Genomic DNA, 27,772 nt, shown 5'->3' with positions numbered 1-27,772 from the left:
GATAACCTTGCCAAGACGGGTTAATTATGGATTCTTGACTTGTTGCTATATACTAATAATCTCATCCTTTTCACAGAGCACCATGTAGGACCAAATTTATGTCTTGCCTCTCGTGTGAGCGATTCTCATGTAGTCGTACTCAGTACACCGCCGCACTTAACCCTTACCCTTACCCTTGCCAGCAGAGGACCGGGACGAGACATACGGCCAGTCAGTAGCTTGCTGGCTCAACAGTCTGGAATATACGCTTTCTTAGCGCCTCCCTCCGTGGCTCTCAGCACGAACTTCTGGAATATCTTCTGTCGTGACCACTAACTTGAGGTATAAACCTTATCAGTACACCATGCGATGTCTTTCTGAGCCGACAGCGATCGCATGTGTATACGGCCTCACTGTTTAATCTGGCATCGAATTCTCGTCGACAAAAATCGGGTAGAGGCTCCCGAATACGAAGTCCTAATAGTGGCAAGGTTTGCGCTAATACCTGTCACCTAACACAGTAGGAGTTAGCGCATGCTCTACCGTGCGCTGGTGCTCTGTTCAACGCACACGTAACAACACCCACTACCAAACTGTAAGCATTTTTCCTTCATTTCGACGGGGCCCGTTGATACCCTGCCGCGTCCCTCTTCCCATATAAGTCAAACCATTGTCCATCTCCGAGCCCCTTTCACTCGCGAAATTCCTTATCGACTCTTACCGTCTCTATACAAGCATACACAATGACACGTCCTACCGATATTGGTATCAAAGCCATCGAAATTTACATCCCCGGCCAGGTATGTCAGTACGCGTGACTGTAACGCGGCGACTTTGTTTTGCCCTTCACGCGAGGCAGGCTACTAACGTGCGTGTCTACTCTACAGTACGTCGAACAGTCTGAGTTGGAGAAGTATGATGGTGTTGCCGCTGGCAAGTACACAATTGGCTTGGGCCAGACCCAAATGGCTTTCCCAGATGACCGCGAGGGTGCGTACATCGCCAACATTTGTGTTTACAATTGAATGCTTACAGTCATATGACAGACATCTACTCCATGGCCTTGACAGTGCTCTCCTCTCTTATCAAGAAGTACAATATTGATACAATGAACGTCGGCCGTCTCGAGGTCGGTACCGAGACCCTGCTCGACAAGTCAAAATCCGTCAAGTCCGTACTCATGCAGCTCTTTGGAGACAACACTGATATCGAGGGCATTGATACCGTCAACGCTTGCTATGGTGGAACCAACGCCATTTTCAACTCCATCAGCTGGATCGAGTCTTCAGCCTGGGATGGCAGAGACGCTATTGTCGTAGCTGGTGATATTGCTCTCTATGCCAAGGGCAACGCCCGACCCACAGGTGGTGCTGGCGCCGTTGCTATACTGATCGGACCTAACGCCCCCATTGTTTTCGACTCTGTCCGAGGATCTTACATGCAGCATGCATACGACTTTTGTAAGTCGCAACATACGCCCTGGAAGAGCTATATGAGCTAATACGATTTTTAGACAAGCCTGACTTCACAAGCGAGTATCCTTATGTTGATGGCCACTTCTCTCTGACCTGCTATACCCGAGCGTTAGACAGTGCCTACCAGACCTACACCAAGAAGACCGCTAAGAAGAATCTGTCGCAGCTCAATGGCCATGTCCCCACAGGTATTGACAGATTCGCCTATGCCATCTTCCACTCGCCTACCTGCAAGCTTGTCACGAAGTCGTTTGCGCGCTTGCTGTACAACGACTATCTCCTCAGTCCCGACACTGTGGACTTTGAAGTCCCCGAGGATATCAAAGGCATCTCCTATGAGAAGTCCCTTACCGACAAGAATGTCGAGAAGTTCTTTCTGGCACTAGCCAAGAAAAAATCTCAAGAGAGACTGGCACCTTCCATGACTGGTCCGACAATGTGTGGCAACATGTACACTGCTAGTGTGTACTCTGGTCTTGTTTCTCTTCTTTCGAACGTTGAGCCCGAGAAGTTACTGAACACCCGTGTTGCTGCATTCTCGTATGGTTCTGGCCTTGCTTCTAGTTTCTTCAGCTTCGTCGTCAAGGGCGACACCGCCGAGATACGGGAGAAGCTCAACTTTTTGGAGCGACTGGAGAAGCGAAAAGCTTTGTCTCCTGCAGACTACGAGCACTTCCTTGAACTCCGAGAAAAGGCTCATCTCGCAAAGGACTATACACCGGAGGGAAGTATAGAAAATCTTGTCACTGGTACATATTATCTTACCAAGATTGACAACATGTACCGACGCGAGTATGCTATAAAGGAGTAATGAAAAGTTATTTCTGTACGAGGTGTATGTTTTCCCTTTGATACAAATTTGCTACATATTGATTTTTAGACGCGCGTGATATGATTTGTATATTTGTTTTTCGTTGGGATTAATCGGTTGACTTTTTTTGCTGTTACGTTTTGCTTCTTTTGCTATCATGTGTTTTCTGCATTTTGCCATTCGTATCTGGGGCTTGGCGATGGCGTATCTTTGCTAAGTTTTAGGACTAGTGTTGATTAATGTATACGGGCGGCTTGCTCTGTATCGAATAGTTTTCGTCTATACAAAACCTGATAGTATCTATTATACAACTGTACCTTACAAATTAATCTCTCCACCGCCGCTTTGGTTTCTGCGCCATCTCACGCGCCTCTTGCGCCCGCTTACGATTGGTAGCGTCTCGCCACATATTCGACAACTTGGCCACACTCTGACTAAAATCGACGTGTATCCGACAATCGTCAATCAAAGCACCCTGCATCTTTAAATACGCGTTCTCGCAATCGCTTTTCCGCTCATACTCAATAAAGGCGTATTGCAGCGACTTTCCAGTCTTTTTATCCCGCACGACTTCGCACGATAGGATTTTCCCGCATTGTGAGAAGAATGTGTGTAAGTCCTCGTCTTCGGTGATCGGGTTGAGTTTGCACACGAAGAGGACGTTTTCCGGTGGCTTGACTTCTGCGTATGGTAAGTCGCCTATGATTTCGAGCGTGAGTGCTTGCGCGCGAGCGTCTCGTTCGCGTCGTTCACGTTCTTTTCTTTGCTCTTCTTCCTCGGAGTCGACAACATCGGGATTGTCTTCAGGGTTGACGGAGCCACTCGGAGAGCGTCTGCCGAGGTCTGCCTCTTGGTCTTCACTGAGCAGGATATTGCGCTCGAGATCAGCTATGGGCGACTGAAGATGTCGGGTGGCAGGGCGAGCTTTAACGTTACCCCTTTCATCGCGATCACGATCGCGTCTTGTATACCTGTCGCGATCTCGGGATCGATTCTCGTGGGCCCCATCTCTGTGTCGTTCCGACGATGTAACCTCCCTATCTCTATCCGTATATCTCGTCCGATCTCGATCTCTATCCCTCTCTCGGTCCGACGACCGATGTGACGGCTCATGCTTTGAAGTACGATGCCGGTGCGAGGACGACGCCGAGTCCTGGTATCCTTTGGAGGAAGAGTCGTCGTAACGGGAGAAATTATGTTGCCGCGAGGACGAGTATCCCTCCCGATCCCTCCCTCTATCTCTGTCTCTGTATCTGTGTCGCTCCCGATCTCGATCTCTGTCGCGGTCACGCATATCTGGTGAGCGAGAACGTGTACGTGAACTCATGTTGGCGATTGCGTCGAGTAATATAATAAAATATCAAATTGAAGCAAACCGACATCCGGCCAAACTCGAGTGGACGGCTAAAATCAAATCACGTGATTTGTGGTTAGGGTCTTTGCTTTGGCGATGGCCTCCTCATTTTAAAAATTTAGACATACGTATTGACACCGAAATGAATACATCTGTGCACGTTTATTAAGGCATATTTACGATCAATTGATTAGAGTGGAATAGAAATATGGCTCGCGCTGTAAATGTTGCAATTGTTGGTACGTATCCGTATATCTGGCTGCAACAGTTAGATTCACTTTTGTTGTAACTATTATTAACATATTCTAGGCGCTGGTCTTGTCGGCTCTGCCTTCATCAACTCCCTACAATCGCTGCGTTTGTCTTCAATAACATATAACGTCATTCTAATCGCACGTTCCTCAAAGGTACTGGTCTCGAAACAATACACCCCGCTCCCGCTCCAAACATGGTCTTCAGACCTAGCAGCGGCTTCCTCTTCGTCAGTACTCTCACCGGGAGATTTAGCAGCGTATCTCGAGAAATCCCCGATCCCTGTGATTTTGGTCGACAATACGTCCAACGAATCATTAGCCCGCGTTTACCCCCGCCTCCTGCAGCAAGGCGTCAGCATCGCAACTCCTAACAAAAAAGCGTTTTCCTCCGAATACGGGCTGTGGACCGCTATTTTCGAAGCATCAGCAAACTTGACCGGCGCGGAAAAACGAGGATTGGTGTACCATGAGTCCACAGTGGGTGCTGGATTGCCAGTTATTAGCACATTAAAGGATTTAGTTGCGACTGGGGACGAAATTGTGAAGATCGAGGGAATTGTATCGGGCACTTTGTCGTACATTTTTAATGAGTTTTCTACTATTGGGGAGGAGGAAGCTTTGAAGTTCTCCGACGTTGTTTTGAAGGCGAAGGAGTTGGGATATACCGTATGCGATTTCCTAGTCTACTTTTGGTCTGCGTCGTCAGTTTGTCTTGCTAACGAATAGGAACCTGATCCAAGAGAAGATCTCAACGGCCTTGACGTGGCACGCAAGTTGACAATCTTAGCCCGTCTCTCTGGTCTTCCAGTCCAGTCTGCGACCTCATTTCCCGTGCAATCACTCATCCCCACAGCTCTCGAATCCGTCGAAGAAGTCTCCGACTTTCTGGCAAAACTACCGGAATACGATGCCGAGACCGAGAAATTACGGAGAGATGCGGCTGCTGAAGGAAAGGTTTTGCGGTTCGTAGGCAAGGTTGATTTGAGTGACGGTGTTTCTGGCTGTGTTAAAGTTGGTATCGAAAAGTATGTGGCCCTGTGAGTGATGACTACTGTGATGAAAGTACTAAATGCAGGATAGGTACGACGCGTCGCATCCGTTTGCATCATTGAAAGGTTCGGATAACGTTATTGCGTTTCACACGAAGCGTTACGGCAAGAATCCGTTGATCGTGCAAGGTGCCGGGTATGGTCGTTCTCTTTCTTCCCCTTCCTTTTACGATTCAATACTACAATACTGACAATGCACATTATAGCGCCGGCGCAGAAGTCACGGCCATGGGCGTCCTCGCAGATGTCATCAAGATCGCAGAACGGATTGCGACGTGACTCCCGGGCACTCGACCGCGATTATAAGCTACGCGCGTTGAATTGCGATTTGACGCGGTGTATGATAATATTGTCTGCGAGTGAACGTACCTTATTAGATTATGCATAGTAAATAAAGCTCTGACGAGAATCTGCAACAAATATCGGTTATTCACATTTAGGGCCCGAATTAACTACCTCGGTAGAAGCTTACAAGGTCCAAAAATGGATTGCGACATTACATTTGAATATTTGTCCGCTATACCCTATCCCACTTCCCAAAGGCTACAAGATATCGACTAAAACATGAGTCCTCCGGTACAATCATTCCCACACTCCAATAGAGTACTGCACTGTATCGTTTCTGATGCGGTGCGCAGCGGCAAATTTATACTCGGAGATGCTACATCACAGTGTCATGTTGATGGAATCGCAATTCAGAGTTCACTCGTCATTAAGGTTATCGCAACGATCGCCAGAGTTCCGGAGATTTCGGAGCAGACAAAGGCAGATTATTGAGGCGGCGTCACGTAGTTCCAAATCTATATTCATACACTATACAAAATGCGTCTATTCCTTGCGCAAAAATAGGTAAATCCAACCCAACACCTACACGTCTAAACTTGTTCTTTAATAATGCACGAGATGTGATGTAAAATTTACCAGCTCTCTATTCTCATAGTGCCCTTCTCCTGAAAGTTAGTATGCAGCTTGAACGCGTCCTTGAGAATATGTGGCTCGTGACCGGATCCCTTTCTGAGCGCTTCGCTCTCGGCGCGGTCGAGGTATTCGGTCAGGATAGGCTTGTAAACGGGATGGGCGCACTTGTCGATGATAACTCTAGCGCGTTCACGGGGTGCGAGGCCGCGGAGATCCGCCAGGCCCTGTTCGGTGACGATGACATCGAGATCGTGTTCGGTCTGGTCGATGTGTGTCGCGAACGGGACAACGCACGACAAGCCTACGGGATCGACCTTTGTCGGGCGAGCAGACGGTGTATGCATCACGGAAAGCTTGGCGTTGCGCAAAAAATCTGCGGACCCACCAAGGCCATGAAGCATTCGGGAGCCCATGACGTTTGTGGAGTTCGCATGCGCGTAAATATCGACTTCGACGGGGGTATTCATTGCGATGACGCCAAGACGGCGGATGATCTCGGGCGAGTTGGAGATCTGCTGGGAGCGGAGGACGAGCTTTTTGCTGTAGGTGTCCCAGTTTTTGAAGAAGCGGTCAAATCCGTCGGGCGAGAGACGAATAGAAGTCGCGGTGGCGAAGTCGAGGTTTCCAGAGTCAAAGAAGTCAAGAAAGGAGTCCTGGAGAACCTCAGTCCAGACTGTAAGGTTCTTGAAGTTAGCATCGGAAAGGCCGCCGACGACCGCGTTCGCAATGTTACCAATTCCGGACTGCAGAGGGTGGAGGCTCTCGGGGATACGGCCCATCTTGACCTCGTGTTCGAGGAACTCGACCAAGTGGTTCGCAATCGCCTTGGACATGTCGTCCTCTGGCGCGTTCGGGCCGGTCATTTCCATGTACTCGGACTCGACAATGCCAACTACCTTGTCGAAATCAACCGGAATATATGGTAGACCTATCTTGTCACTCACAGTCTCGACCATGAACGGCTTACGGTGTGGGGGAGCGTCGGGCACGTTGATGTCGTGGAGACCCTCAAAGTTGGGGAGCTTCGTATTGACCTCGATGATGACCTTATCGGCCATCTGGATCAGCTCCGGCGTGGCGCCCACACTCGCGCCGGGGACAATTCCGCCATCTTCGGTAATGGCTGAAGCCTCGACGAGAACAGTGTCGAGAGTCGGCTTGTCCTCCTTAAGAGTGTAATATCCGTAAGTGAGATCTTGGGGCCACATGGACAGGTGCTTGTCAAAGAAGAGCATGCGGCCGTCATTGATAGCGTTTGAGATGCGCTTGCCGACCTGGTGGGGTGAACGGCGGAGGATCATGTCGAGCTCCGCCCATTTGCCCTCAATTGCGTCGGGGGCGGATGCACCGACGTAAAGATTGAACCGAAGTTTACCCTGGAGGCTGTTCTGCTCGACGTAGTTCTGGAGGGCCTGGGTGATTGTTAGCGGTAATTGGCCAACAAGCGGATCCGCGCCCCAACAAAAAATTACAACCGAAAGCAGAGGAATTAGGGGATACATACGACTGGGACAGCCTTGGGACCACCGACACCGGTGAAGCCGCTCATGCCGATGTGGTCACCGGACTTGAAGAGCGTGATCAGGTCCTCAGCTTTAACAAGCTTCTCGAGGAACTTTGGGTTGCGGATACGCGACTTGAGGATGGCAGACATGGCGGTCGCGAGATTGATGAGAGGAGACGAGAGGGAGACGACCGCGCTTTAGAATGATACCAGGACCGGCGACGATAAATGTAGAGTGTGGAGAGGAGGTGAGGAGGAAGGAAGTGCGGGCGAGCTGTGGACCGATGGCAATAGGTGCGCGCTGGTTGCTGTTCGTGTTAACCCGCCGACTATAAATCGTCGGCGACGGGACGGGACGGATGCGCCGCACGTGACTCCCCGGTTGGTGTTATGGGGTGATCCACACGGATGATCTATTAGAGTCGGCATATCGATTAAGATATAACTTCCACAATCTCTCATTGTCGTCGCTGTACCTGCTCCGCGGAGTAGAAAGTACCCATCCGCGCAATTTCCGACTGCCTTTGCTCATTTCCGGTCTTGCTGCTGCGCACGACTTGACAAGGGTAAGGTTCCTCCTAGAGGGTTAGGGCGTTATTAAGCCCAACAACAGGCAGTCACCACAGCGACACTGGCTGGCACCGTCCACTCAACTGCAGTCCCCCGTGAACACCGCGTCCCGAGTAATGCTCGTGCTCTTGCAGTGACAAACGTGATATACTCGTACCGAATGCCCAGACGGGAAACTTGGCGGGATTCGTCACTGACTACTCGCATAACGGACCACCGGGCTGAAGGGCTCATGACACTCGATGTGCGGCCACGACGGACAATCTCCGGAGAGGCTCCGGGGGACGCGGGGGGGGGCGTCACACATGACTGCGGGGGAAAGACCATATCCGAGATGCCCAATTGGTCCGCCTTACTACTACGAGCTGCCATACGTAGCCTGTAGACCTGCAGAGGCAGAATTCAGATTTGGGGCCGGCTGTCACCGGAACTCGGCAAACGGCCTGGCTCGTCCCACCTTGCCCGCGACCTTCCACCGGATCATCCGGCCACGAAGTGTCACTCATAAATTTCCACACACCATGCCATACTGCCGCCTTCTCTCTGAATAATGAAGAGCTTGCCCAGAAATCGCATCCTGGTAAACAGCCATCGGATTTTCCAGAATCGTCGTTGTGGTGCGGTAATCGCATCTGCCATACCACTCTGTTACCCTCGGATCTCGAATGCGGCGCTAAATGTGAAGTGAAATGCCAGAGTGTGTTCTCCGAGTATGACTTCTTCTCCGCTATTAGTATGTCGACTGATGCACAATGACATGTACCGTTACTTGCATCATTCATCGGGATTAATGCCTTCATTCTTGAGCCCGTAAGTTGTACATCGTTGAATTGAACTATATCTCTTATAAATCAACCAAACACTCCCAACACTCCCAACACGCGAACTGCTATGAGTTTGGTTGGCTCCCTCGTCGACCAATATTCGCGGCAGCGTCTACTCTTATCATATACGAATAAGGCAAGTGCGACCTGCCAATAACCCTGTAGTCGCGCCTGCGGACCGGGAAGGGTCAATATGTACACATAGCACCAACAATTATTTTGACGCCGCAGCGATAGCACGTCAGAGTTCACACGACCTTATTCCGGTTAAAATCACTGACTCCGACACCGGCCGTCATCAATCATCAATTCGTCTTGTATCCCTTATTAATATCGGCATTCCAGACTAACAATTCGGAGCTTCGTGTAGGATGTCATCAGCAGCAGCAAAAATTGCACATGCAAGACGATATTCACTGTGGTTGGTTGGATCATCCAGCTACCGCGATTGCTAAAGAATTCCAAAAAGACAATACAATTATAACTCATTTCATCCTCTACAAACACAAACACACCAGTCTTATATATGTCACAACGAATATCAAGCGAATATTTTCGTGGCACTGAGGCCGACCGCCAGAGTCCCGACAGCGAGTGCAAGACCAGCATAGAGTTTTTGTCGTTTATTCGGATCTCGCAAGTGGAGTCGACACCTGGGGCTATCGCTTTGAGTTTTTGAGTTGTCGGTGCCATGTGCTTTGATGACAATCGCGAATGAACAAGTCTTTTGAGAACAACTGGATGCTGGACCGTCCACGGCTGCATATTTTACGACTGGCTCAGGAACAAGATCGGATAGCTCATCCAAACCCGCAGCCGACTTTTTTCTTTTTGGCGCAGGAGACCGTGACGTAGATCCTTCAAAAGATTCTGACCGCGCCGCGTTTGTGTTCGCAACCAACATGGACGAAGACGGTGTCCGCAACCTCCTCGAAGAAGACCGACGTGTCTTCGTCCGGGTAGAATTCGCGTCAGCTGGCTCGCACCGGCGAAATTGGGCAACAATCGGTTTGGCCTTCTCTGGCCTAGTCGTCGGGGGTATGACAGCAAACTTCGAACCCTTCACCGGACTCTGTGATTCGTCAATCAGAATTGGCTGCGTTGCGTTCTCACAAACCACAGGGTTCGTCCGACCACTCTCGTCCCGGGCCGCATCGCTACCTTGAACCCGCTGCTCTGCAGAGCGCTGTAGTACATCGAGAGGACCGGTAGGATTAGGCAAAACTAATTGTTCTTGTACTGCTCTTCCCTTCTCATTTTCCACCGCGTCCAAGATGGACCGCGATTGCTTGTTCTCTTCAAAATCGCAAAATCCTTCATCTGTGGCTGATACTCGAGATTCGGTCGAGAAAATCGACGTTACGGCGTCTGGTGTCGCCATGCTAGCCGGAGACGTAAACGAAGTTGGTGCAAACACTGTCAGTGCCGTAACTGCCTCCTCTGATGGGAGCAGCCTAGTTTCAGCTTCATCGACAGGTGTATACATTGTCGATGTCGAAGATGACGACGAAGACAAGAGTGTGGGTGCAATTGTTGCGGAATACTGTATGACTGTCGACACGTCTGAAGAACAGGTCCGGTGAAGCAGGAACTCTAAGGAACGTCGATCGGATTCGTGCTCACCGGCGAAGAGAAACACGCTTGCGTCACTTCCTGGAGCCATCATGGACGGGCAGGGAGTAGCTGTAGATATTGGCGCAGTCGTTATTGGAGTGAGAGCAGGTAGCGTGGATGTATGCTGTGGCTTGAGTCGATCCGATGCAGAAGCAATAGATGTCAGCGCAAATTCTGGCTCAAAATTGCTGCTGTTTATAAAGACAAATGGCGTTGCAGAAGACACTAGTGGATCTACGGGCATGTCCAGCAGGGTATTGTCACATTCATCAGTCAGCTGAAAACCGAGGTCCCCGCTTCCCATACTGGCGATATTCGTCCCGCACATCCCCAGAGCGATATCACTGTTCATGCTGGTTACATCAGCAATGTCCAGCAGCCCAAAGGTGTCAAAGTCAATGTCGAACGGCGACGAATATTCTGATTGGGACGATGATAACGGCGACGATGCGACTGAAGAGTGCGCTGACGAGTAGCTCAATGGTGGATTGGTTGTGTTTGGTTGAGCCACCTTATGCATGATATGCATATGCTGTGCAGCTGAGAACTGTGTTTCTGGCGGTGTACTCGACTGCTGTTCTATTTCTTGCTGCAGCTCTTGTCTAAATGGCATTGGCTGCTGCTGTGCTAACGATTGATACGGCTCGTAACTTGTTGGCTCCTCGACTTGGATTGATTTGAGCGGCTGCAAGAATTGTGATTGTAGATGCGATGGTAGCGGCATATGCGGGTAGAATTGGTTACCGTATGGCTCTTGCTGGCATATGTAATGGCCATTCTTATTCACAGCCAACGCATGCTTACCATGTTCCATTACTGGTACACACAGTGACGATGAAGCAGACCGCCAGCAAGTAGAAAACGAAGCGCGAGTGTTGTCTATGACTCTAGTTAGTGCAATGGGTTCAAGTTGGAGACTGAACAATGCTCGACCAAAACTGCAAAGAATATGATAACTGATAAAAGCAGGCGTGCGCAACGTACAGGCATCAGGCTGGCTGTAGCCGTACTTGGCCGCCGGCACCATGACAGGTCCGTAGACCATAGAGTGGTTCTCGGGCGAATTACCGAGCAAGAATTGGCAATTGAGCAATCCGGCGCAGTCAGGCGGTCGGATCAGGCAGGCAGCACTCTTGATGTGGAAACGGCAAGTTCCAGGAATGGCTGATAATCGACATCGGTTGAGTCGGAACAGATCGAGGGTTATCGTAAACGCAGAGCGACAGCTGCCTTACTGACACTGGGCACGGGGGAAACCGATCAGATTGACAATCTTCCGGGATCTGGTGCCGACCCGTCGAGAAATCAAGGGGGTTATTTGCTGCGGGCAGCGAGCGACCCCGCCCGCTAATGTCATGATGGGGCTAGGGTAGTGAGTAGGTCTATATGTAGAGGTGGTTCTGTACGATTGGCCCGGCGATAGTGTTAGCGTAAAGTGTCACCGCAGTATTGCTATTTTGGAGCTCATCACCGATCAGATCCCGCCCGGACAACGTCGTATACCCCGAAGTAGAACTGGTCCGTGTGTGGCACTGTATTGAAGAAGGCTGTACAGATAAAACCGTAATGTTATACAAATCTGCGCAGATGCGCCTTGTCATACCTGCTGCCGGGGCCAACTGGCAAAGGGGTACCACACTAGACATAAGGTGCGGAAGCAATTGAGTTTAGAGGCACCGCACGCACTCGTCGGTCACCGACGTCCCTGGACGTGGCCGCACTGTGACGCAACCCAGCCGAGTCGGGCGACTGGAATGAAGTCAACTCGACCTTGTCGTCCCACCAGCATTGAATGCAGTCGGTCGCCATTTTGTAAGTACCAAATGCGTCTATTAGTAAAGCACAATTTATACATGTGTTGTCCTGTCAAAAAGTATTGGTATTATATGTTATATAGCGAATATCCAAAGCAGTGATCAGTGCGACGCCGTGAGTTGCGGCGCGCCCCGTCTGTGCCACATGTTAAACTTTATCGGCCCTGCAACATATTGAATAGGCAACGCCCGCGCGATGCGATTGCGCGTGGGTGATCCGCCTGCCCCCCCCTAATCAAGCATTCGCTGCCCACAACTTCGTCGTTCTCCTTCCCTCGTCTGCCCCATCGTCACTTTCTCCTGCTTCTTCTACATCTTCTTCTCTTTAGCTTCTCTGTTCTCCACGTCATTTTCCTGCTGGCTTCAGTCAAGTTAATCCATTCGACAACCCTCTACTTCTGCTCACCGGTACGCTTTGGATCTCGCCATGGCTGCCCTGGCTCTACCCCGGCCTGCGTCTCCGGATCCATCGTCCATACTCGCGTCCGCAAGGTCTCCAGTCCCGTCTCCACCCGTCACTCCACCCGCCAGTCCGCCTCTGTCGTCGCTCGAGAACCGTGACCCGCTTGACATGTCCATGGCCTCGTTCTCGGTTGCGTCGCACGACTTCGACACTACCTTACACTCCCAAACTGTGACTCCCTCGATCCAGGCTGATCAACTACCGCGCCAGCAGCCTGCTGTAACCGTTCAGTTCCAGCACTTGCTCGAATTCCAACAGCAACAGCAACAGCATCATCATCACCATCATCAGCACCACCATCATCATCGTCAGTACCGTGACTATCAGAGGCATTTGAACGACCAGCCACATGCCGTCGAGTCGAGCAGTGATTCAATCTCGGGCAAGTCATTAGCCTCTGCCGTCACCGTTGGGACGTCTCCATCGCGAACTCTGTCTCCGGTTTCGCTGTCCGCTTGTTTGCCTCTGTCGCCGCCGTTGTCACTCCTCAGCCCGGCTGGGCAATATCCAGTGATCAGCACATCACCTCCAGTGCGAGGCTTACGTGCCAGCCAGCTCGCAGAGGCCCTCTCCTATGCTTCGCACCAGCCTCTTCCTCACGCTCAGCACGTTTTCCCATGGCTGCACGGTCTGCACCCAGAGAACGAGCTCCAGCTGACGTTCCTCGATCCCTCATTGTCGCATGTGAAAGGGTGTCCGACAACGTTCCGTAATATCACGCTTGTCAAACTCGGCAGTCTTGGATCATGCAAGCTCCGGGGCACTGTCTCCCATAAAGAGTTTTTACCTGACGTTTCGTCTGGCCAGGAGGGCTTTCTCAATCTCGACCCTGTTCGTGGCGTTGGTCTTCGAAACTTCGACATTCAGGTCGCTAAAATCGCGACGCTGTCCGACATTGTCGTATACTCAAAGAAAGGTCAGCCTACGGATGGATTACTCGGTCTCGCCAAGCGAATCTCCCAGGCCCAGTTGTATCATCGGTCTATCACGCCTGGGTGTCCGGAGTTCAATACCTTTATCGTTCTAGGTCGGTCATTAGTCTCGCTATCTGATTTATATACGTCTTGCTAATAGATTCCAGATCCATTTGAAGTATTCGAACAGCAGTATCCGGAGCTTGTTGCGGTCACGGCCAATGGGAAATGTCACGAGCATGCCCGCGACTTTCTTTACCACGAACGTCGCGAGATGTGCATCATGTCTACCGCGTCTGAGGTCACTCCTGGCGTGTATTTAGGGAACGTGGGAGACATGGCGTCTGACGATGAAGTATGTGATTACGGCAAGGGCGACATTGATATCGATGACGAGTCAGGGAAATGGGATATCTACATGGAGTGCATCAGCCAGGCAGGCATTCCGACCCTGCAGGATCTGGCCAAGGTTGACGCAAACCTGGTTGATAGTTCTGGGCAAAGCAGATACAACAGACGGTTCGTGCATCTGTATTGTCCATCGTCAGGGAGTCTTGCGCTCGGTAACATGTCTGATCGCGACTTGGATGCATTTGTCGACTTTTGCGAGTGGATATACCGCCACGCAAACATCAATCACCGGAAGGTCCTGCTATTCTGCCAGGATGGCTACACCGAAACAAGTCTGCTTGGCTTGGCGTATCTCATGTACGCGACCGGCGTGACTGCCGCTCAAGCATACGTGGACATGCACGTCAAGTACAGTCGCGCGTTTTTCACGTTCCCTGCAGACCTTGTTCTGTTGAACCACTTGCAGACGCGATTACTGCTGCGGTCGCCGGTGGAGAATTGCTGCCAAGCCGGCTTTGCACCGGAGCTTCCGCAGTGGGTCATGCTTATGGACGGAAGCTTGCCGTCGAAGATATTCCCACACATGTATCTCGGCAACCTTGGCCATGCGAACAATCCCGGGCTGTTGAAGCAGCTTGGTATTAAGCGAATCTTGAGCATCGGCGAGGTCATTGATTGGCATGCTGTTTCTGATGAGGAATACGAGGCCGAGAAGAAGGCTCGCGAACGCAGCTCCGACGAGATGGCGGACAGCGAGTCTGATCGTTCTAGTCGTGAAAGCACGGTTTCATGCGGCGGACGGGACCTCGAGTCTGTAACAGGGTTTTCAAAGGTGAAGTACATTGACCAGATACAAGACGACGGCATCGATTCGCTGAGTAAGAGCATTGAGGATTGCCTTACGTTTATTGGTGAGTTGGTCTGGTTGCGGAAATTCTTAGATATAGTTGCTAATGTGATTATACAGACGAAGGATACCAGCTCGATGAGCCGACGCTCGTGCACTGTCGTGTTGGGGTCTCCCGATCAGCGACAGTTTGCATCGCGGAAGTCATGCGTCGCGAACGCATGTCCCTCCCACGCGCTTACCTCTTTGTTCGCGCGCGTCGTCTGAACGTGATCATTCAGCCGAACTTGCGTTTCATGTATGAGCTTATGAAATGGGAGGAAGAAGAGGCCTGTCGTCGAGGGGCGAGCCGACATAGTCGGGACATGGAATGGGCGTTGCTATGTAAGGAGATTGCCGCAATGAATAAGGCATATATTCCGGGTTAATTGGAGTTCAGGTGGAATAGCAATATTGGGACCGGATTGCATTCGCATTTATTGCGGTCGCGTTTGAATTTATGATTTGCATTTACGGTATGGTTGATTTTGTTCTGAGCCGCAAGATATCCTTTCTTTGATTAGTTTATGGATTGGACGGGTCATGGATTTCGGTATACATGTGATACATATAACATACCAATATTGGTATTCGGAGCTAATTGGGTGGTATTATATTGACGGCGCATACAACGGAAGAACACAAGTGGAAATTAGGACATGACCCGCAGACTTACGATATTGCTTTGAGTATATGAGTGAATCTTTTTTCCTTTGTTGCTATTGATTTTATTGTCGGTCTTTTTTTTTGGGTCAATGTACTATTTCATTTCGGCGTGTGTGTTGGGTACGCGTGGGATACATATAGTGAGGTTAAACGGAGTATGTCATGGAGTATGTGGTTTTTATTGCTTCGTCCAATGTACTGGTTATGTTTTTAGTTGCGCGTTTGGAAATAATGGTATATTGTAATTGGTTTCTTGTTTTGGTTTTCGTGAATGGGCCAATGGAATTGTTTAATATATATATATTGAGTTAGCAGTCGCTATGGTATAACAAATGGTATGACGTAGGCGTAGGGATATAATAATTGTTATTCTGTTTAAGCGAACGCATCGGAGGGTGAGTGGAATAGGGGACGCTGGCAATCGAGGCTCTAGGGGTACACTGAGTTCCGTGACAGCCGACATCTAATTCGAGGAACGGGCGCGTGCGCAATTTGGAGATAGCACCCGGCGGCCGCCGCGATAGATGTACTTTTATCACATGCGTTCCTAACCGCATGGCAACGGATCATCTTTACCGCCTCCACGCTACTAAAGAATGGGGTGAGAATAATTATGTAGGTTTTGCCACCGCGGAATTCGATAACTTGCTCCGTTGGCCATGAAAAGGACCGACAAAAGTATCCAGCCACAAATCTGTATATAGAGACGAGATTTTAAAGTTCGTACTATGGTGGGTTCCATATGTATTTTATTCAGGAAATAAATAGAGAGTGTGCTGACCGGTGTCGATGTGTGTCATCTTGGCTCTTTACTAGGTGTAGCTAGCCAGTTAGCTAGTCCAGCGAGACTGGGCATATAACGTTTGAGAAAGACGAAACATTCTTGGACTACGTAGTCTCTCTGAAACTGGTCTCATTTGGACTGTTTTGATAGATTGAATAGATTAATAACGCGTGAGTCGGCGATTGTTCATTCTCTGATACGCCTTGTCAAGTTACGCGGGTAGTTTTAATCAAATAAAAATAATCGGTCAGTTGTTAGACCACATGAGAAAATTCCACGATTACATTTCTGTTGCTGCTCGAAAGTGCTGCCCAGGTGACTATGAGGCCCTTGTGAAATGCAAGTGAGTTGGATCCGAGTTCTTGGAAATTCTCCGGGACACTCCCCTGTGGATCGCATGGAGCTTAAGATGTATTGAGGGCGACGACTCGACACGATCGATTAGGTCTCATGTTTCACGATTACTGGATCCATGACTAGCGTCAACGTCATGGTTTCGAATTCATCTTTGCCACAATCATATCAAGCCTTCACATGTAGTTTGTTAACGGCGAGCCTCTACGTGGCAATTGCGGCGCCCAAATGGCACCACAACAGCGGACACATAGTGGATTGACTGACTGTGTCCCGCGCTCGCCTGCGGAGGTTTCCGTTTCCGCTTAGCGGCACAACTTGACGGGTGGGGGTGGCTTGTGCGCCCGCCATATCCAGCCGCGCATCAGATTTATTTTTTACGCGAGACTCGAATATTGGGAATTCAAAGGGATGTTTTGGTGTGGGTCTTAGACGCAAAAAGCTACTGTACTTGTACTAGTGACGTGCAGATTACAGACAAAATCTGCGACCTGGGTGCAGGATGTGTGTCTCCGGAATGGTGGGTCTCGACCGATGGGCTTGGATGACAGGGATGGTGTGTTTTGCAATCGCCTCAAGGAGAAAAGTCTCTCGGTCTCGGTCTCGGTCTCGGTCTCGGTGACTGTGGATCGTTTGTTGATCACGCCAGAGCACAATCTATCGCGACCCACATTCTGGCGTAAATATCGCTCCGGGGCAAGGATATGATTATGCGTTAATTATAGAGCAATAGTTCAGGTTAACTTACAAAACACTGCCTCCAAGCACCGCACAAAAAGAAAACCTTATTATTATCCATCGCTGGTCTGTGCCTGCTGGAACTGATTAAATAAGCCAAGTTGCCTACCTGCAGCGATGACGGCGCAGGTACTCAGGAGCCGCAAGTCAGGCAGCTCCGATCTCGGTAAACTGCTCTCTCTGTTCCGCACATCACAGACAGTTGATTACTTAGATATTAGAAGATCGGAATGACATGAGTGCTGCCGAATAAAACAACTAGTGGCTGGAGCTGTGCATATTCTTGCCTGTAGTCAAATGTTAGTAGAGCATCCGAAATGGTCCGGCATTGACCATTAAACGGCGTGCTGTAAGATTTAATTTCTGCCTAATAAGCGGCCAAGCGGTAAGCTGTGGGCAAAAGGCGTGGCCAAAAACGTGGAACAGCGTGGTCTGCGTCGTTGGTCGTTATCAAACGCAACGCGTCAGTTATCTCCGCCTTCCGACGGAACCAGAATTGATCGACACAAGGTCGTCTAGACCCGATAAAAATGCATCAATGCATGCTCGATGTCTCACTCAAGAAAATGCCTGTGAGAAACAAGAGTGCCAAATCCTTAGTTGTTGTGACCCGATCAATGTGGTTCCTTAGCGCAATCCATTTCTTTTTTTGAGCCGGGGATGGCAATGTATGTAGTCTGCCACCGAATAGTTTAATGTACGACAGTCAAAGTCAGCTGCCTGTGCAGCAGGAAGAGGAATTCTGACATTGATTGGCCCTCATTACTCAACGCCATTTCTCAAAAGCTACTGCAAGAATAGTCTATAATATATCGTATTATCCGAACACCAAAAGAGTGGAATGACAAGCGAGCAAATACCAAAAGCAACCTAGCATTGTAAACAAAAGCCCGGAGACATTCCCTACCAATCTCTTGCGCAATATAGCACCATTTTTTTGAATTGACTTGCTGCACAAAGGACATGGCGTATGTTATTTCCCGATCACAGCAGTAGTATATCACCACAATCCTCTCATTTTTTGTATTCCGAGTTCCGTACCAATAATACAATGTCTAAAAGCAATACCCACGCACCACAAGACCAAATGCGAATAATAAAAATGCGATGTCAACTTTAAGTGGAAATATGCCGTAGCCTAGGCGCCGCCGACCCGGTCGTGACGCCCGCGCCATCTAGACTGCCACCTACTGCAGACGACAGTGTCCTTGGCTGTGCCAGCTTCGGGGTCGGCGATCTGACTATATCGCTGCCCGCTTGACACTGCGATCGCTGTCGCCATACCAGACGGCGGTAGAATAGAAGCGCACCTTTCTTTGACGGTGGCGACGGCGTCACCACCAGACTGGACTGTGTCGTGGTCGCGGCCGAGGTCAGCTTGGTTGAGACAAGTGGCGTGGGCGCTGTCTCGCGGCTCGGCGACGACGGCAGGCTTTTGTCTTTCAGTTTCAGAACCAGCTCGGAGGCCGAGCTGTCAGCTGTCCGCCAAATGTAGAGCGCAATATCATACGCGATGAGCATCGCTGTCGGGCCCATCAGGAGGAAGGCGATGACAATCTGCACGAAGTTTTAGCTCTGAACGATAGAGATCAACGTACAGAAACATATCATACCGATATCCGGCATATCCACATCTCAATACCAAAAAGGATGTCCAAAAGAATGGTCGCCATCGAATACATCGCTGCCGATGAGAATCTAACCGAGGAGGCAGAGAGGGAGGAGTTGGTGTAAGAATGACGCGACAAATCAGCAACGCGATCTGCTAATGCCTGCGACGATCTAGTCGTCGAAAGAAGTAGCGTCCAACTGGGGGTAAGTTGAAGCTTTTATAGCATATGCCAGGAGTGGGCGGGGAAAAGGTTACTGAATGTTTACTAGGCCTGTACCAGGGGGGCGACTTACTGATAAATTAGAATCTTCGTATGTCGATCACACTAATGGTGTGTAACTTTACTCTGGGCACCGCTGGTTCTGATTACCCGGTCGACTCCTACCACAAAAGGTTGCATTGCATATCGCTGGACCACGCGTGCGCCGTCCGCGAACTTCAACACTGGGCACCACGCTGCATGAGTACATACCACCCCTACACCCGGGCCGCAAACGCCAAAAAGGCAGTTCCAAATCCCAGTCGCTTGCTTTTCGCGCAGGTGCCGATATATCTCATATCCCATGTTATATTCGTCACACTGCTCGCCACAAACGCAACAATAATAATGACCGTGCCGACTCCTCAAACCGCCTCTGCCGCAGTCCAGCTCCCTGTAGCCCTCATTGTAGCCGCAACGCACGCGTCTCTCGGCATTGGACGCGCTGGCACGCTCCCATGGCGATTACCCACAGACATGGCCCTGTTCCGCCTCGTTACGTCCGCCCCGGGCAGCGGATCAACAGCCTCGTCACAGCCCGCCGTCATCATGGGCCGGAAATCGTGGGAGTCGATCCCAAAGAAGTTCAGGCCTTTGAAGAATAGAGTTAATGTTGTGTTGTCTCGGACCGTGACTGATTTCGGGTAATGCCCACATCAATGCCCAGGTATTATTGTCTATGCGACGCTAACATCACTTGCAGACCCGGAACCCACACTTTCTCGTCTCTTTCGCAAGCACTCTCTGCATTGTCCCCGACACCACCTCCTGCATCCACAATTCCCCCAGTATCAAGCATATATATTATCGGCGGCGCAGAAATATATACAGAGGCATTCAAACACCCCGCCACCGCACGCGTCTTTTTAACAACAGTCTACGCTGACGAAGAAGCTCTCCAATGCGACACTTTTCTTCCTGATTTCCGAAGTACCGGTGAATGGGAGCAGAAGCCGACTGCCGACCTCCGGCGCTTGTTGAACGACATGGAATGCCATGAGGCGGTGCCGTTAATTCCCGAAGACGGTGACAGGGTTAAGGAGAACGGATTGGAGTATGCGTTTACGTTGTGGGAGAAGCGGTGAATTCCGCAAGTCGTTGAGGGAGGCTTGTACGATACCTGTATATATCATTGTACTTATATTTATAATACTGCTGTATATTGTTGCCAGCTGGTGCTGAAAATCGTGGTATATTCTATCAACCATTTCAAAGGATAACTATTGACCAGATCACAAACCAACAATTTTTTATCCTTCTTACGTAAATATCGCTATTATATTCAACGCACATGCAAAAAGTGCAAACTTACAAATGTGCACATCCAAAAAAAAATGCCTTGAAACGGATTCGAACCGATGATCTCAGCATTACTAGTGCTGCGCCTTACCAACTTGGCCATCAAGGCTTGTGACTCCACTATCACGGAAACGCCACAAATCGTAGGTAATCCCAAAGACCGGGTAAATCATTTCCAAAGTCGGGTAACCAGTGCCCTCTTCGTTGTCGCACATATTCACGTTCTATGTCGCCCTCCACATTCCCTTCTGCAATCTATGCCATAGTGTCATCCTTGGTTATGAGCTCTGCTTTCATTACGAGCGGGGTCGCCGCACCAGGGATGGCAGCCCTTCCGCCTATACAATACATTGTATAGAAATTGCCGCTCAAATTCTATCGCGCGGTCCGTCGTCATCGACGCAGACACAGCTCCTGACAACGCCGCCAAGGTCGTTATCCGTTTCCTAAAGCGTTTGACACGTTCGATTTCCTGCGCCAAGTGTGTCCGGATCTGCAGGCGAGCTCAACGAACCAGCTATTTGTCGACGGAGACTCGCTTTCTGGTCATCTGGAGACAATGACGTTGCTCCGTCAACTGCTATACATAGACGATACAATATTCTCAGGTTCGATTGTTAGAAGCCCTTTATAAGGCGCTCGTGCCAAACTACTCGAAAGTGCGACTTGGGAAACTATCTAGATGAGTGTGGATTCGCTGGCCTTGCATATGCAGAACCAGTTGGACTCTGTGATATTTGCAGATCAGATGACGGACTGAAGGAATTATTCTCACAATCAACAACTAAATATCGTCATTGATTGCCATATATAGCATCGTACAGGATAGGATCGTCTAACTATTACTTACGCCCAACTACCATCCTACAAGCGATTACAATGCCACAAATAACTGATTGGAATGGAACAACAGTCGAGCGTTTCTGACGATTCGGTCAGTGAAGTCGGCAGCGCGAGGGCGTACCATGGCGCACAGAGACGCGTCAACACCTCTGGTGAACCAGAACCGATGGTATCCCGCGCTCCGGTGGCTGGCCTTATTATCTGCAGTATAGCGAACGTCACAGCAGGGAAACACAAAGCTCGGCCGTTAAGAATGGTTACTACCACATATAGCCAGGCATCACCCCTGCTGACTGTCAAATTATACACCAGTGTCCGGTCAGGCGTTCTATAGTCGCACGACATGCCAACTGTCCGTGAGGGTGTAAGTTTGTAGCTAGTACTGTTTTAACGAACGCGCCCTAGCAGATGAGTCTCATTGGCAACACAAAGCTCGGCAAGGCGCGGCCAGTTAATGATGTTCTTTTCTCGTCGGCCCGGACGGCGTGGCCCGCAACGTTCCAAATGGCAGCTTGTGCCCGAGCTATCCCCAGTTCGTACTGCTGGTGGTGAACGACAATTTGGATGGCTGGTGCCGTTTCGGTTGCCGATGGCTCATGCCCGAGCCTTGCTTCCTCTGTTCTCCAAGAGTGTCTGTCCATATAGACGTGCCCTTGGAACATCATCAGGCTTGCAAATGAACAATGCCTCAAGAGTGTTGCGCGTAGGCACTTTAACGCTGTATATGTAACCGTCATCCTGCAAGGTCTCTACGAATCTTGCTGTCGAGGACTTATTTTCTCTGGCGTAATCGTTGGTTCGATTATATACATCCCTGCCCAACAAAGATAACCCGTATGTCGAGTTTAGCGCCTTTGCAAACGTACTATGGAATGCTGAGGAGTGCTGGACAAGATCGAACAAGGGTACTCACAGGCCGGTTTTCGGGATAAGCGTATCAAGCCCAAAGATGATTGGTTGGTTTACTCTCCATGAATCTCCTAAAACTATAGCACTTTCCAACTCAAAAAAAGAACCAAATGGTAAATGCTCGATGAGCCATAGTTACTGGAGGGTTTTGTTTTTCGATTTGTGTTTCGCTGCCGCTAAGGCGATATTTTGTACACCAAAATTAGGACTGAGATTTACGGCTGGCAAGTATCCAAAGACTGTTCAAGAAAGCTCTTTACACCTCTATGGCGGGAATGGTGTGGATACATGGCAAGATATTGTATGTGAGGAAGTATCTTGAAAGAATTAGAATGTCTATTTACACTTTACAAATACAATGCGAGTGCACATTTTTTTCCCAATCTAAACCAAGAATACTCAAAATCATCGATTAAACCACATGCCACGCAAATGAAGTCCTCGAAAGTTAAACCAAGATAATACCTAATGCAAACAAGCTCCACAGGTAATAAGCAGAAAATAACTAATCACTGTCGCTTTCACTCAGACGCTGCTTCCGCCTAGTGAGCGCACCAACGATTCGATCACGCAGGCCTGTTTCCTCGAATGTGGGAATAGTCATCCAAATAACGACCATCGCGCCAATCAGTGCCACGACAAGTGGCTGCAAGACCCAGGCTCCTTTGGCTTGCGCCATGGCACCCGTAATAAAAGGAAATATAGCTGATCCGCCGCCCCCAAACGACGCCGCAAAGCCAATACCGGTGACGTGCAACCGCTTCGGCAATAGTCGCGTGAGCGCGACCATAGCCGTAGGGAACACTGGTCCGAAAAACACGCCAACGAGTGAGACGCCGACGGCCGAGGCTACAATAGATGGAGCCAGCCAAAATACGAGCTCAAACGCGATCGACAAGATCAAATATACTGTTGCCATGGTGTTTTCGCCTATTCGCCCCGTCACAAAGCCGAGAACCATACGACCGACTGTTAAGCCGGCCCAGTATCCTGAAGCCACAGCACCCATCTTGGCAGGTTCTCCGTGGCGCTCAGTAACCATGAACGTAACAATCCAGCTGCCCAATGCGACTTCGGCGCCCATGTAGAAAAATAAAAAGAAAGCAAGTAGTATGGTGTACCGGTTCTTCAATGCCTCTGACAATCGACCTTGCGATTCGCCATCTTCATTGATACCAGCTGGATGGTCTTTAAGATATTTGGCTGCAGTTTCGCCCCAAAATGCATATGCATTGAGACAAACTATACTTATACCTACGCCAAACATGATGAAATAGTAGTAACTCCACCGAAGACCGGACGATGCCATCGCAGTAGAGATGAGTGGACTAATTGTCGCGCCGACGCCGTACAGACCATGCATCAATCCCATAATCTCATTCACATTCTGCAAATCAGCAGCAAAAGCGTTCCACGCCGCATCCAAAGTACCAATACCAAGACCGACAAGACCGTACGAAAAGACAAGTAGCGGCAGCGGAGGAGCCCAGCAGATGAGCGAGTATGCCACGCACATAAGCAAGAGCCCCCCTACTATAGTTCCCCATCTACCGAACATGATGTGCAAATTTGAGTTGAAAAATGCCGATATCATATAGCCCGCTGCCGGTGCGAGAAAACATAACGATATAACGGTGTACGTCTGCTGATAGTATGACTCAATCTAAACCGGTCAGTCAACAACGTTTCTGTATGTAAAATGAGTGAGGAGCGCATACATATAGCAAAAGTGCCTAAAGATATAGTTACATTAGCATCATTCACATCATGAAGTGCGATATTGATCGACATACGCCTGGTGTCGCATCGTTCATTCCCATCAATACGAAACCGAAAAGGATAGCCAACAATCGCCATTTGTTAGCAGGTGGGTTATTCCAAGTTTGGACATGTTCCACTCCGTCGTCGACCCGGCCCTCGTTGAACTCGGTGTCAATGACAGACAATGGACCCGTTACTGTTCCAGGGAGTACATCGATCACAGCAGGCGACTTCACCGAGGCCAGCTCTGTCATGTCCGCGTCGACCGCTTCGCTATCATTACCTGCCTCGTAAAGCATTATAGGATCATTTGCGATTGTACCTTGCTGACTGGCCATTATGCGCGCTGTGTGTGGAGCAGTGAAACAAGTAGGATGCGAAGATAGGTATATATACTGTAGTATGGTGGCTCACCCCCAGGGCTTCGGTCCAAGTACCCCCCGTATCGATTCAATGATTTCCACTTATAGCTATTGAGTCCTTGCGCGGACATCTGCTGAAGTATATGGTCAGTGCACACGAACAAAATTTATGCCTCGGGGACCACAATTATGTGTCTACGGGTAGCAGTGGGTGCTAGCTCTCTATCTTTTCTTATCGTGTACTCGATCGCGAGGTCAAGGGAGACAAATAAATAGCTGCCACAGTCACAACTATTAATTGCTTTCAGCAAAACTATTTGAGTTGACTTTTCACTGTCTATACAATTGACTAGAATTCATATTAGAAATATTATTTGACAAACGCAACGGTATTTCCCGGGGCACGTGCGGCAGGCGCTTGGCAGAGTACGACCGCTAGGTATCTTAACTCGCTCTATGGTGCGCTTGCGGCAATCGCTGGTAGATTCGGCCCGAAGAAGTCCCGCTGTAGTGTTCAAAACTTAAGTACCCAACTTACTGTCAATGGGTTCCTAAAGTAAATATCAGTATATTGGTCATATAATCACGGAATTTCTACTATATCAAGACCAGGCCCAATGACCGGTAACTAACCTTCATTCAGTCGCTCGCTATTAGGCGCCCCAGTTTTCAAGAGCAGATCACTAATAACATCAAGAAGCTATATTCATTCCGCATGCAAATCACTTTCGATTCACCTGGTATCACTACGAAACAGCAATTTGCCGGCCATTAGACCAGCTGTACACTTCGCGGTGAGCACGATATTTCGACTCGCGCGACCACCAGTATAGAAATATCTGATACACTCCTGTGTCAGCCGTTTAGCCAATCCTCTTAAGTTCAGGACAGCCCGCGGAGACTCATGGCAGTTGGCCCAATGTACGGTTCGATCAGTCATCGCATTATGCCTCCGTCTAACTGGACACGATTGTTCGAAAACAATAGTTGTTAATTAGTAGTTTTGTCGGAGCGAGGGTCGGATCCCCTCAATCGAAATGACTATATGATACATCCTTCCATTGCTTTTGGCTTGTGATAGAATGTGCAAACCTCAAGATCCTGCGACAACAAGCCAATTCTATTTTACAAACGAAGACAGGTGTGAGCAAATACAAATACTCCCGTGAATCATAAAAAAATACGAAGACAATTAGTGAGCAATTACAAGTACTCCAATCAAACAATAAACTTGATCAAATCTGGTGAAGAAAAAGACATTGACTACGGGCGCCTTCACGGAGAGCCACCTCCATAAACAATCCCATTAAAATCGTTGACGGAGCCTAAGAAAAACTGCTGAAGGATATATAGAAGATCTGATCTGTCTGACCAGCTCGCATTAGCAACTATATCACATAAATCATGAGACGCTTATCACATACCAAAGACAAGCTTGCCCTGGTCACAAGCATTAATTATGGAGAAGATGTTAAAAGAATGTAGTATACTATTTATTACAGCCATTGCTAATCAGCCATTAGTGACTGATTCATTTCCTCACTATTATCCAATAATCTGAGGGGCATGTTAGCCAAACTCATAGCCAGATATATTAGGCATGACACTTACGAATACTGTTTGGTTAGCGTGCATTCACCGCCCTTCTCCACATCAATTGCATATTGATAAAAGTAGCCCTCGGAAGTAACTACTATGACGTGGGGCGAATTGGGACTAATGGCTACGACGCTCTTTATTCCTCTCGTGGGGAGCTTCAAAAATGCAAAATCGCGAGCAGGCTCCCACATCTCCGTAACAGCCGCCGGTAAGTATCCACCAACGCGACCAGCTACGCTCCGTCCCAATGTCTGCGAAGACCGCCGTATTAAATTCCTCATCGCGCCATTCCTAGTTTTGCCATCCATCATCGCATCGAATATGCCCCCGTTTATTCCCGGCGGAGAACTGGAATCTGAACCTATTGAAGAGGAAAAGCTTTTTCGCCTATCGTCGCCAGAAGGTGAGATTAATGGATCTTCCGCGTCAGATAATTTGAAGATATGGACTGTTTCCGTAGCAGAGCTTACGCAAAGAAGTGTCGACATGACGTTGAAAGTAATCGAGTATATCCTTGAGGGGTACGAGCCCCTTCGGAACTGATACAACTTTGCCCCTCCCGGGACCGAGAATACTCTCACAATCGTTCCTGTATCAGATGCTGTGGCCAACAGAGTACCATCTTGATTCAATGCGACACATGATAATGGTGCTTTATGCGCTTCGATGACATTAATAAGCTGTAATGACAAGGCATCGAATATCAGCACGTCACCGGTGCCTGGTTGGAATGAAGGAGCTTGTGAAGCATGTAGTTGGTATTGTGGAGATGTTGGAGACTGCGCCGTAGCCGAAGGTGATGGTGATGGATAAGCGATGTAGCAATTCTCGGATGACGGAGAAAGAGCGCATATAGCTAGTATCCCAGGTTATCGTTTGACTCCAGAAATAATACGTGAACATAAACATAAGGTAATTTACCATTAGGATTGGGTGACGTATCTATTGTATGTAATAGCTTCATGTTGCTGATGTCGTAAACGTATATCTGTTCCTCCAATACTACTATTAACCGTCGGCGGTTCAGTTTGACAGCCAAGACCGACGTTGGAAATGTGAGTTCGCATATTGTAGATTGCCGCTGCACACAATTGTCAGTAACAAATTGAACAGCAATCGTAATAAATTCTATCTTCTACCTTCGTGTTTGTGATGTGTAACCGACGAGGCGACAGCGACGGTTGGTCTCCGATGCCGACTAAAGCAACAAGCGAAGTACAAAATAACATTTCCACGATTGCTAAATAAGACTGTTAGCTTCACAACAATCCGCATAAATGCTGACATGAAGCCATTAATTGACAAAGAGATGAACTAACCTATTCCTCCGTCGGCTAATGTCATAGAAACCAAAGAATGTTAGTATAAAGCCATACATAAATGCAAACGACAGATCATATGATCTGAGTCCTAAATACTAGTCTTTGCAGAGAATAATCATGCATGCCATGCTCTCCATATAAAGTGATTCGTCCTTGAACTGAGAGCAAAGATACTCACCTTTAAAGAAACATTGACCGAACGGATCGCAGTTGTATATTTTGTAGCCATGCTTAGTCCCGACAGATATACAGCTGAAGTCCTGGTTAAAATTCACAAAATTAAGCGTGTCGTCGTAATTGCTATCCTGGTGCTCAGTTGGTGACTCCATTGCGACTGACCAGCACGCACTGTTCGTGCTGATGATGAGATGGGTGGTTGTGAATGGTTGACGAGGAATGGGCGCAGAGTTCGAAGTGTACTGGTCGCCAGAATCACGTGCGTCTGACCGGCCACCAAAATAGCACTGGGAAGGATTCATCAGAT

General features: G+C 49.0%; 10 protein-coding genes and 1 non-coding gene across 11 annotated transcripts; 4 read left to right on the top strand and 7 right to left on the bottom strand.

Annotated features, from left to right (window-relative positions):
* The first annotated feature begins 601 nt into the window (after window positions 1–601).
* On the top strand, window positions 602–2,601 carry V1508DRAFT_419535 (hydroxymethylglutaryl-coenzyme A synthase C terminal-domain-containing protein). Its single transcript, XM_066940613.1, has 4 exons — window positions 602–779; window positions 867–969; window positions 1,026–1,439; window positions 1,493–2,601. Exons 1-4 carry the CDS (start codon window positions 723–725, stop codon window positions 2,263–2,265), a joined length of 1,347 nt encoding a protein of 448 aa, XP_066795110.1. The 5' UTR covers window positions 602–722; the 3' UTR covers window positions 2,266–2,601.
* Window positions 2,513–3,615, bottom strand: V1508DRAFT_419533 (uncharacterized protein). The gene has a single exon (XM_066940612.1). It carries the CDS (start codon window positions 3,590–3,592, stop codon window positions 2,591–2,593), a length of 1,002 nt encoding a protein of 333 aa, XP_066795109.1. The 5' UTR covers window positions 3,593–3,615; the 3' UTR covers window positions 2,513–2,590.
* Window positions 3,616–3,827: 212 nt separating this feature from the next.
* On the top strand, window positions 3,828–5,428 carry V1508DRAFT_448710 (homoserine dehydrogenase-domain-containing protein; the record flags this gene model as incomplete). The annotated part of the gene is made up of 5 exons (XM_066942462.1): window positions 3,828–3,858; window positions 3,929–4,539; window positions 4,600–4,898; window positions 4,954–5,058; window positions 5,129–5,428. The coding sequence occupies 5 exons, from the start codon at window positions 3,828–3,830 to the stop codon at window positions 5,199–5,201; spliced, it is 1,119 nt and encodes a 372-aa protein (XP_066795108.1). The 3' UTR covers window positions 5,202–5,428.
* Window positions 5,429–5,807: 379 nt separating this feature from the next.
* Window positions 5,808–7,885, bottom strand: V1508DRAFT_166497 (uncharacterized protein). The gene is made up of 3 exons (XM_066936087.1): window positions 7,821–7,885; window positions 7,345–7,757; window positions 5,808–7,252 (listed from the first exon to the last, which is right to left on the bottom strand). Exons 2-3 carry the CDS (start codon window positions 7,492–7,494, stop codon window positions 5,840–5,842), a joined length of 1,563 nt encoding a protein of 520 aa, XP_066795107.1. The 5' UTR covers window positions 7,495–7,757; window positions 7,821–7,885; the 3' UTR covers window positions 5,808–5,839.
* Window positions 7,886–9,279: 1,394 nt separating this feature from the next.
* On the bottom strand, window positions 9,280–11,379 carry V1508DRAFT_356274 (uncharacterized protein; the record flags this gene model as incomplete). Its single annotated transcript, XM_066936984.1, has 3 exons — window positions 9,280–10,949; window positions 11,097–11,237; window positions 11,337–11,379. The coding sequence occupies 3 exons, from the start codon at window positions 11,377–11,379 to the stop codon at window positions 9,280–9,282; spliced, it is 1,854 nt and encodes a 617-aa protein (XP_066795106.1).
* Window positions 11,380–12,593: 1,214 nt separating this feature from the next.
* V1508DRAFT_404910 (uncharacterized protein) lies at window positions 12,594–15,169 on the top strand (the record flags this gene model as incomplete). The annotated part of the gene is made up of 3 exons (XM_066938663.1): window positions 12,594–13,656; window positions 13,711–14,805; window positions 14,862–15,169. The coding sequence occupies 3 exons, from the start codon at window positions 12,594–12,596 to the stop codon at window positions 15,167–15,169; spliced, it is 2,466 nt and encodes an 821-aa protein (XP_066795105.1).
* Window positions 15,170–18,064: 2,895 nt separating this feature from the next.
* On the bottom strand, window positions 18,065–19,218 carry V1508DRAFT_440101 (uncharacterized protein). Its single transcript, XM_066942244.1, has 2 exons — window positions 18,936–19,218; window positions 18,065–18,879 (listed from the first exon to the last, which is right to left on the bottom strand). The coding sequence occupies exons 1-2, from the start codon at window positions 19,002–19,004 to the stop codon at window positions 18,439–18,441; spliced, it is 510 nt and encodes a 169-aa protein (XP_066795104.1). The 5' UTR covers window positions 19,005–19,218; the 3' UTR covers window positions 18,065–18,438.
* A 147-nt stretch (window positions 19,219–19,365) lies between these two features.
* V1508DRAFT_419516 (dihydrofolate reductase-like domain-containing protein) lies at window positions 19,366–20,480 on the top strand. Its single transcript, XM_066940611.1, has 2 exons — window positions 19,366–19,837; window positions 19,897–20,480. The coding sequence occupies exons 1-2, from the start codon at window positions 19,395–19,397 to the stop codon at window positions 20,276–20,278; spliced, it is 825 nt and encodes a 274-aa protein (XP_066795103.1). The 5' UTR covers window positions 19,366–19,394; the 3' UTR covers window positions 20,279–20,480.
* Window positions 20,481–20,528: 48 nt separating this feature from the next.
* Window positions 20,529–20,601, bottom strand: V1508DRAFT_t58. The gene has a single exon. It is a non-coding gene; the product is annotated as a tRNA-Thr (tRNA).
* A 2,056-nt stretch (window positions 20,602–22,657) lies between these two features.
* V1508DRAFT_165926 (major facilitator superfamily domain-containing protein) lies at window positions 22,658–24,586 on the bottom strand. Its single transcript, XM_066936086.1, has 3 exons — window positions 24,038–24,586; window positions 23,963–23,977; window positions 22,658–23,907 (listed from the first exon to the last, which is right to left on the bottom strand). The coding sequence occupies exons 1-3, from the start codon at window positions 24,341–24,343 to the stop codon at window positions 22,750–22,752; spliced, it is 1,479 nt and encodes a 492-aa protein (XP_066795102.1). The 5' UTR covers window positions 24,344–24,586; the 3' UTR covers window positions 22,658–22,749.
* An 825-nt stretch (window positions 24,587–25,411) lies between these two features.
* V1508DRAFT_419509 (WD40-repeat-containing domain protein) lies at window positions 25,412–27,675 on the bottom strand. Its single transcript, XM_066940610.1, has 7 exons — window positions 27,467–27,675; window positions 27,286–27,300; window positions 27,106–27,206; window positions 26,888–27,047; window positions 25,979–26,822; window positions 25,792–25,924; window positions 25,412–25,734 (listed from the first exon to the last, which is right to left on the bottom strand). The coding sequence occupies exons 1-6, from the start codon at window positions 27,615–27,617 to the stop codon at window positions 25,876–25,878; spliced, it is 1,320 nt and encodes a 439-aa protein (XP_066795101.1). The 5' UTR covers window positions 27,618–27,675; the 3' UTR covers window positions 25,412–25,734; window positions 25,792–25,875.
* Between the last annotated feature and the right edge of the window lie 97 nt (window positions 27,676–27,772).

This window comes from Lipomyces doorenjongii, assembly GCF_038497915.1.
Source record: "Lipomyces doorenjongii strain NRRL Y-27504 unplaced genomic scaffold V1508scaffold_33, whole genome shotgun sequence".
NCBI lineage: Eukaryota > Fungi > Ascomycota > Lipomycetes > Lipomycetales > Lipomycetaceae > Lipomyces > Lipomyces doorenjongii.
This window is presented reverse-complemented; position numbering and strand designations above follow the sequence as displayed.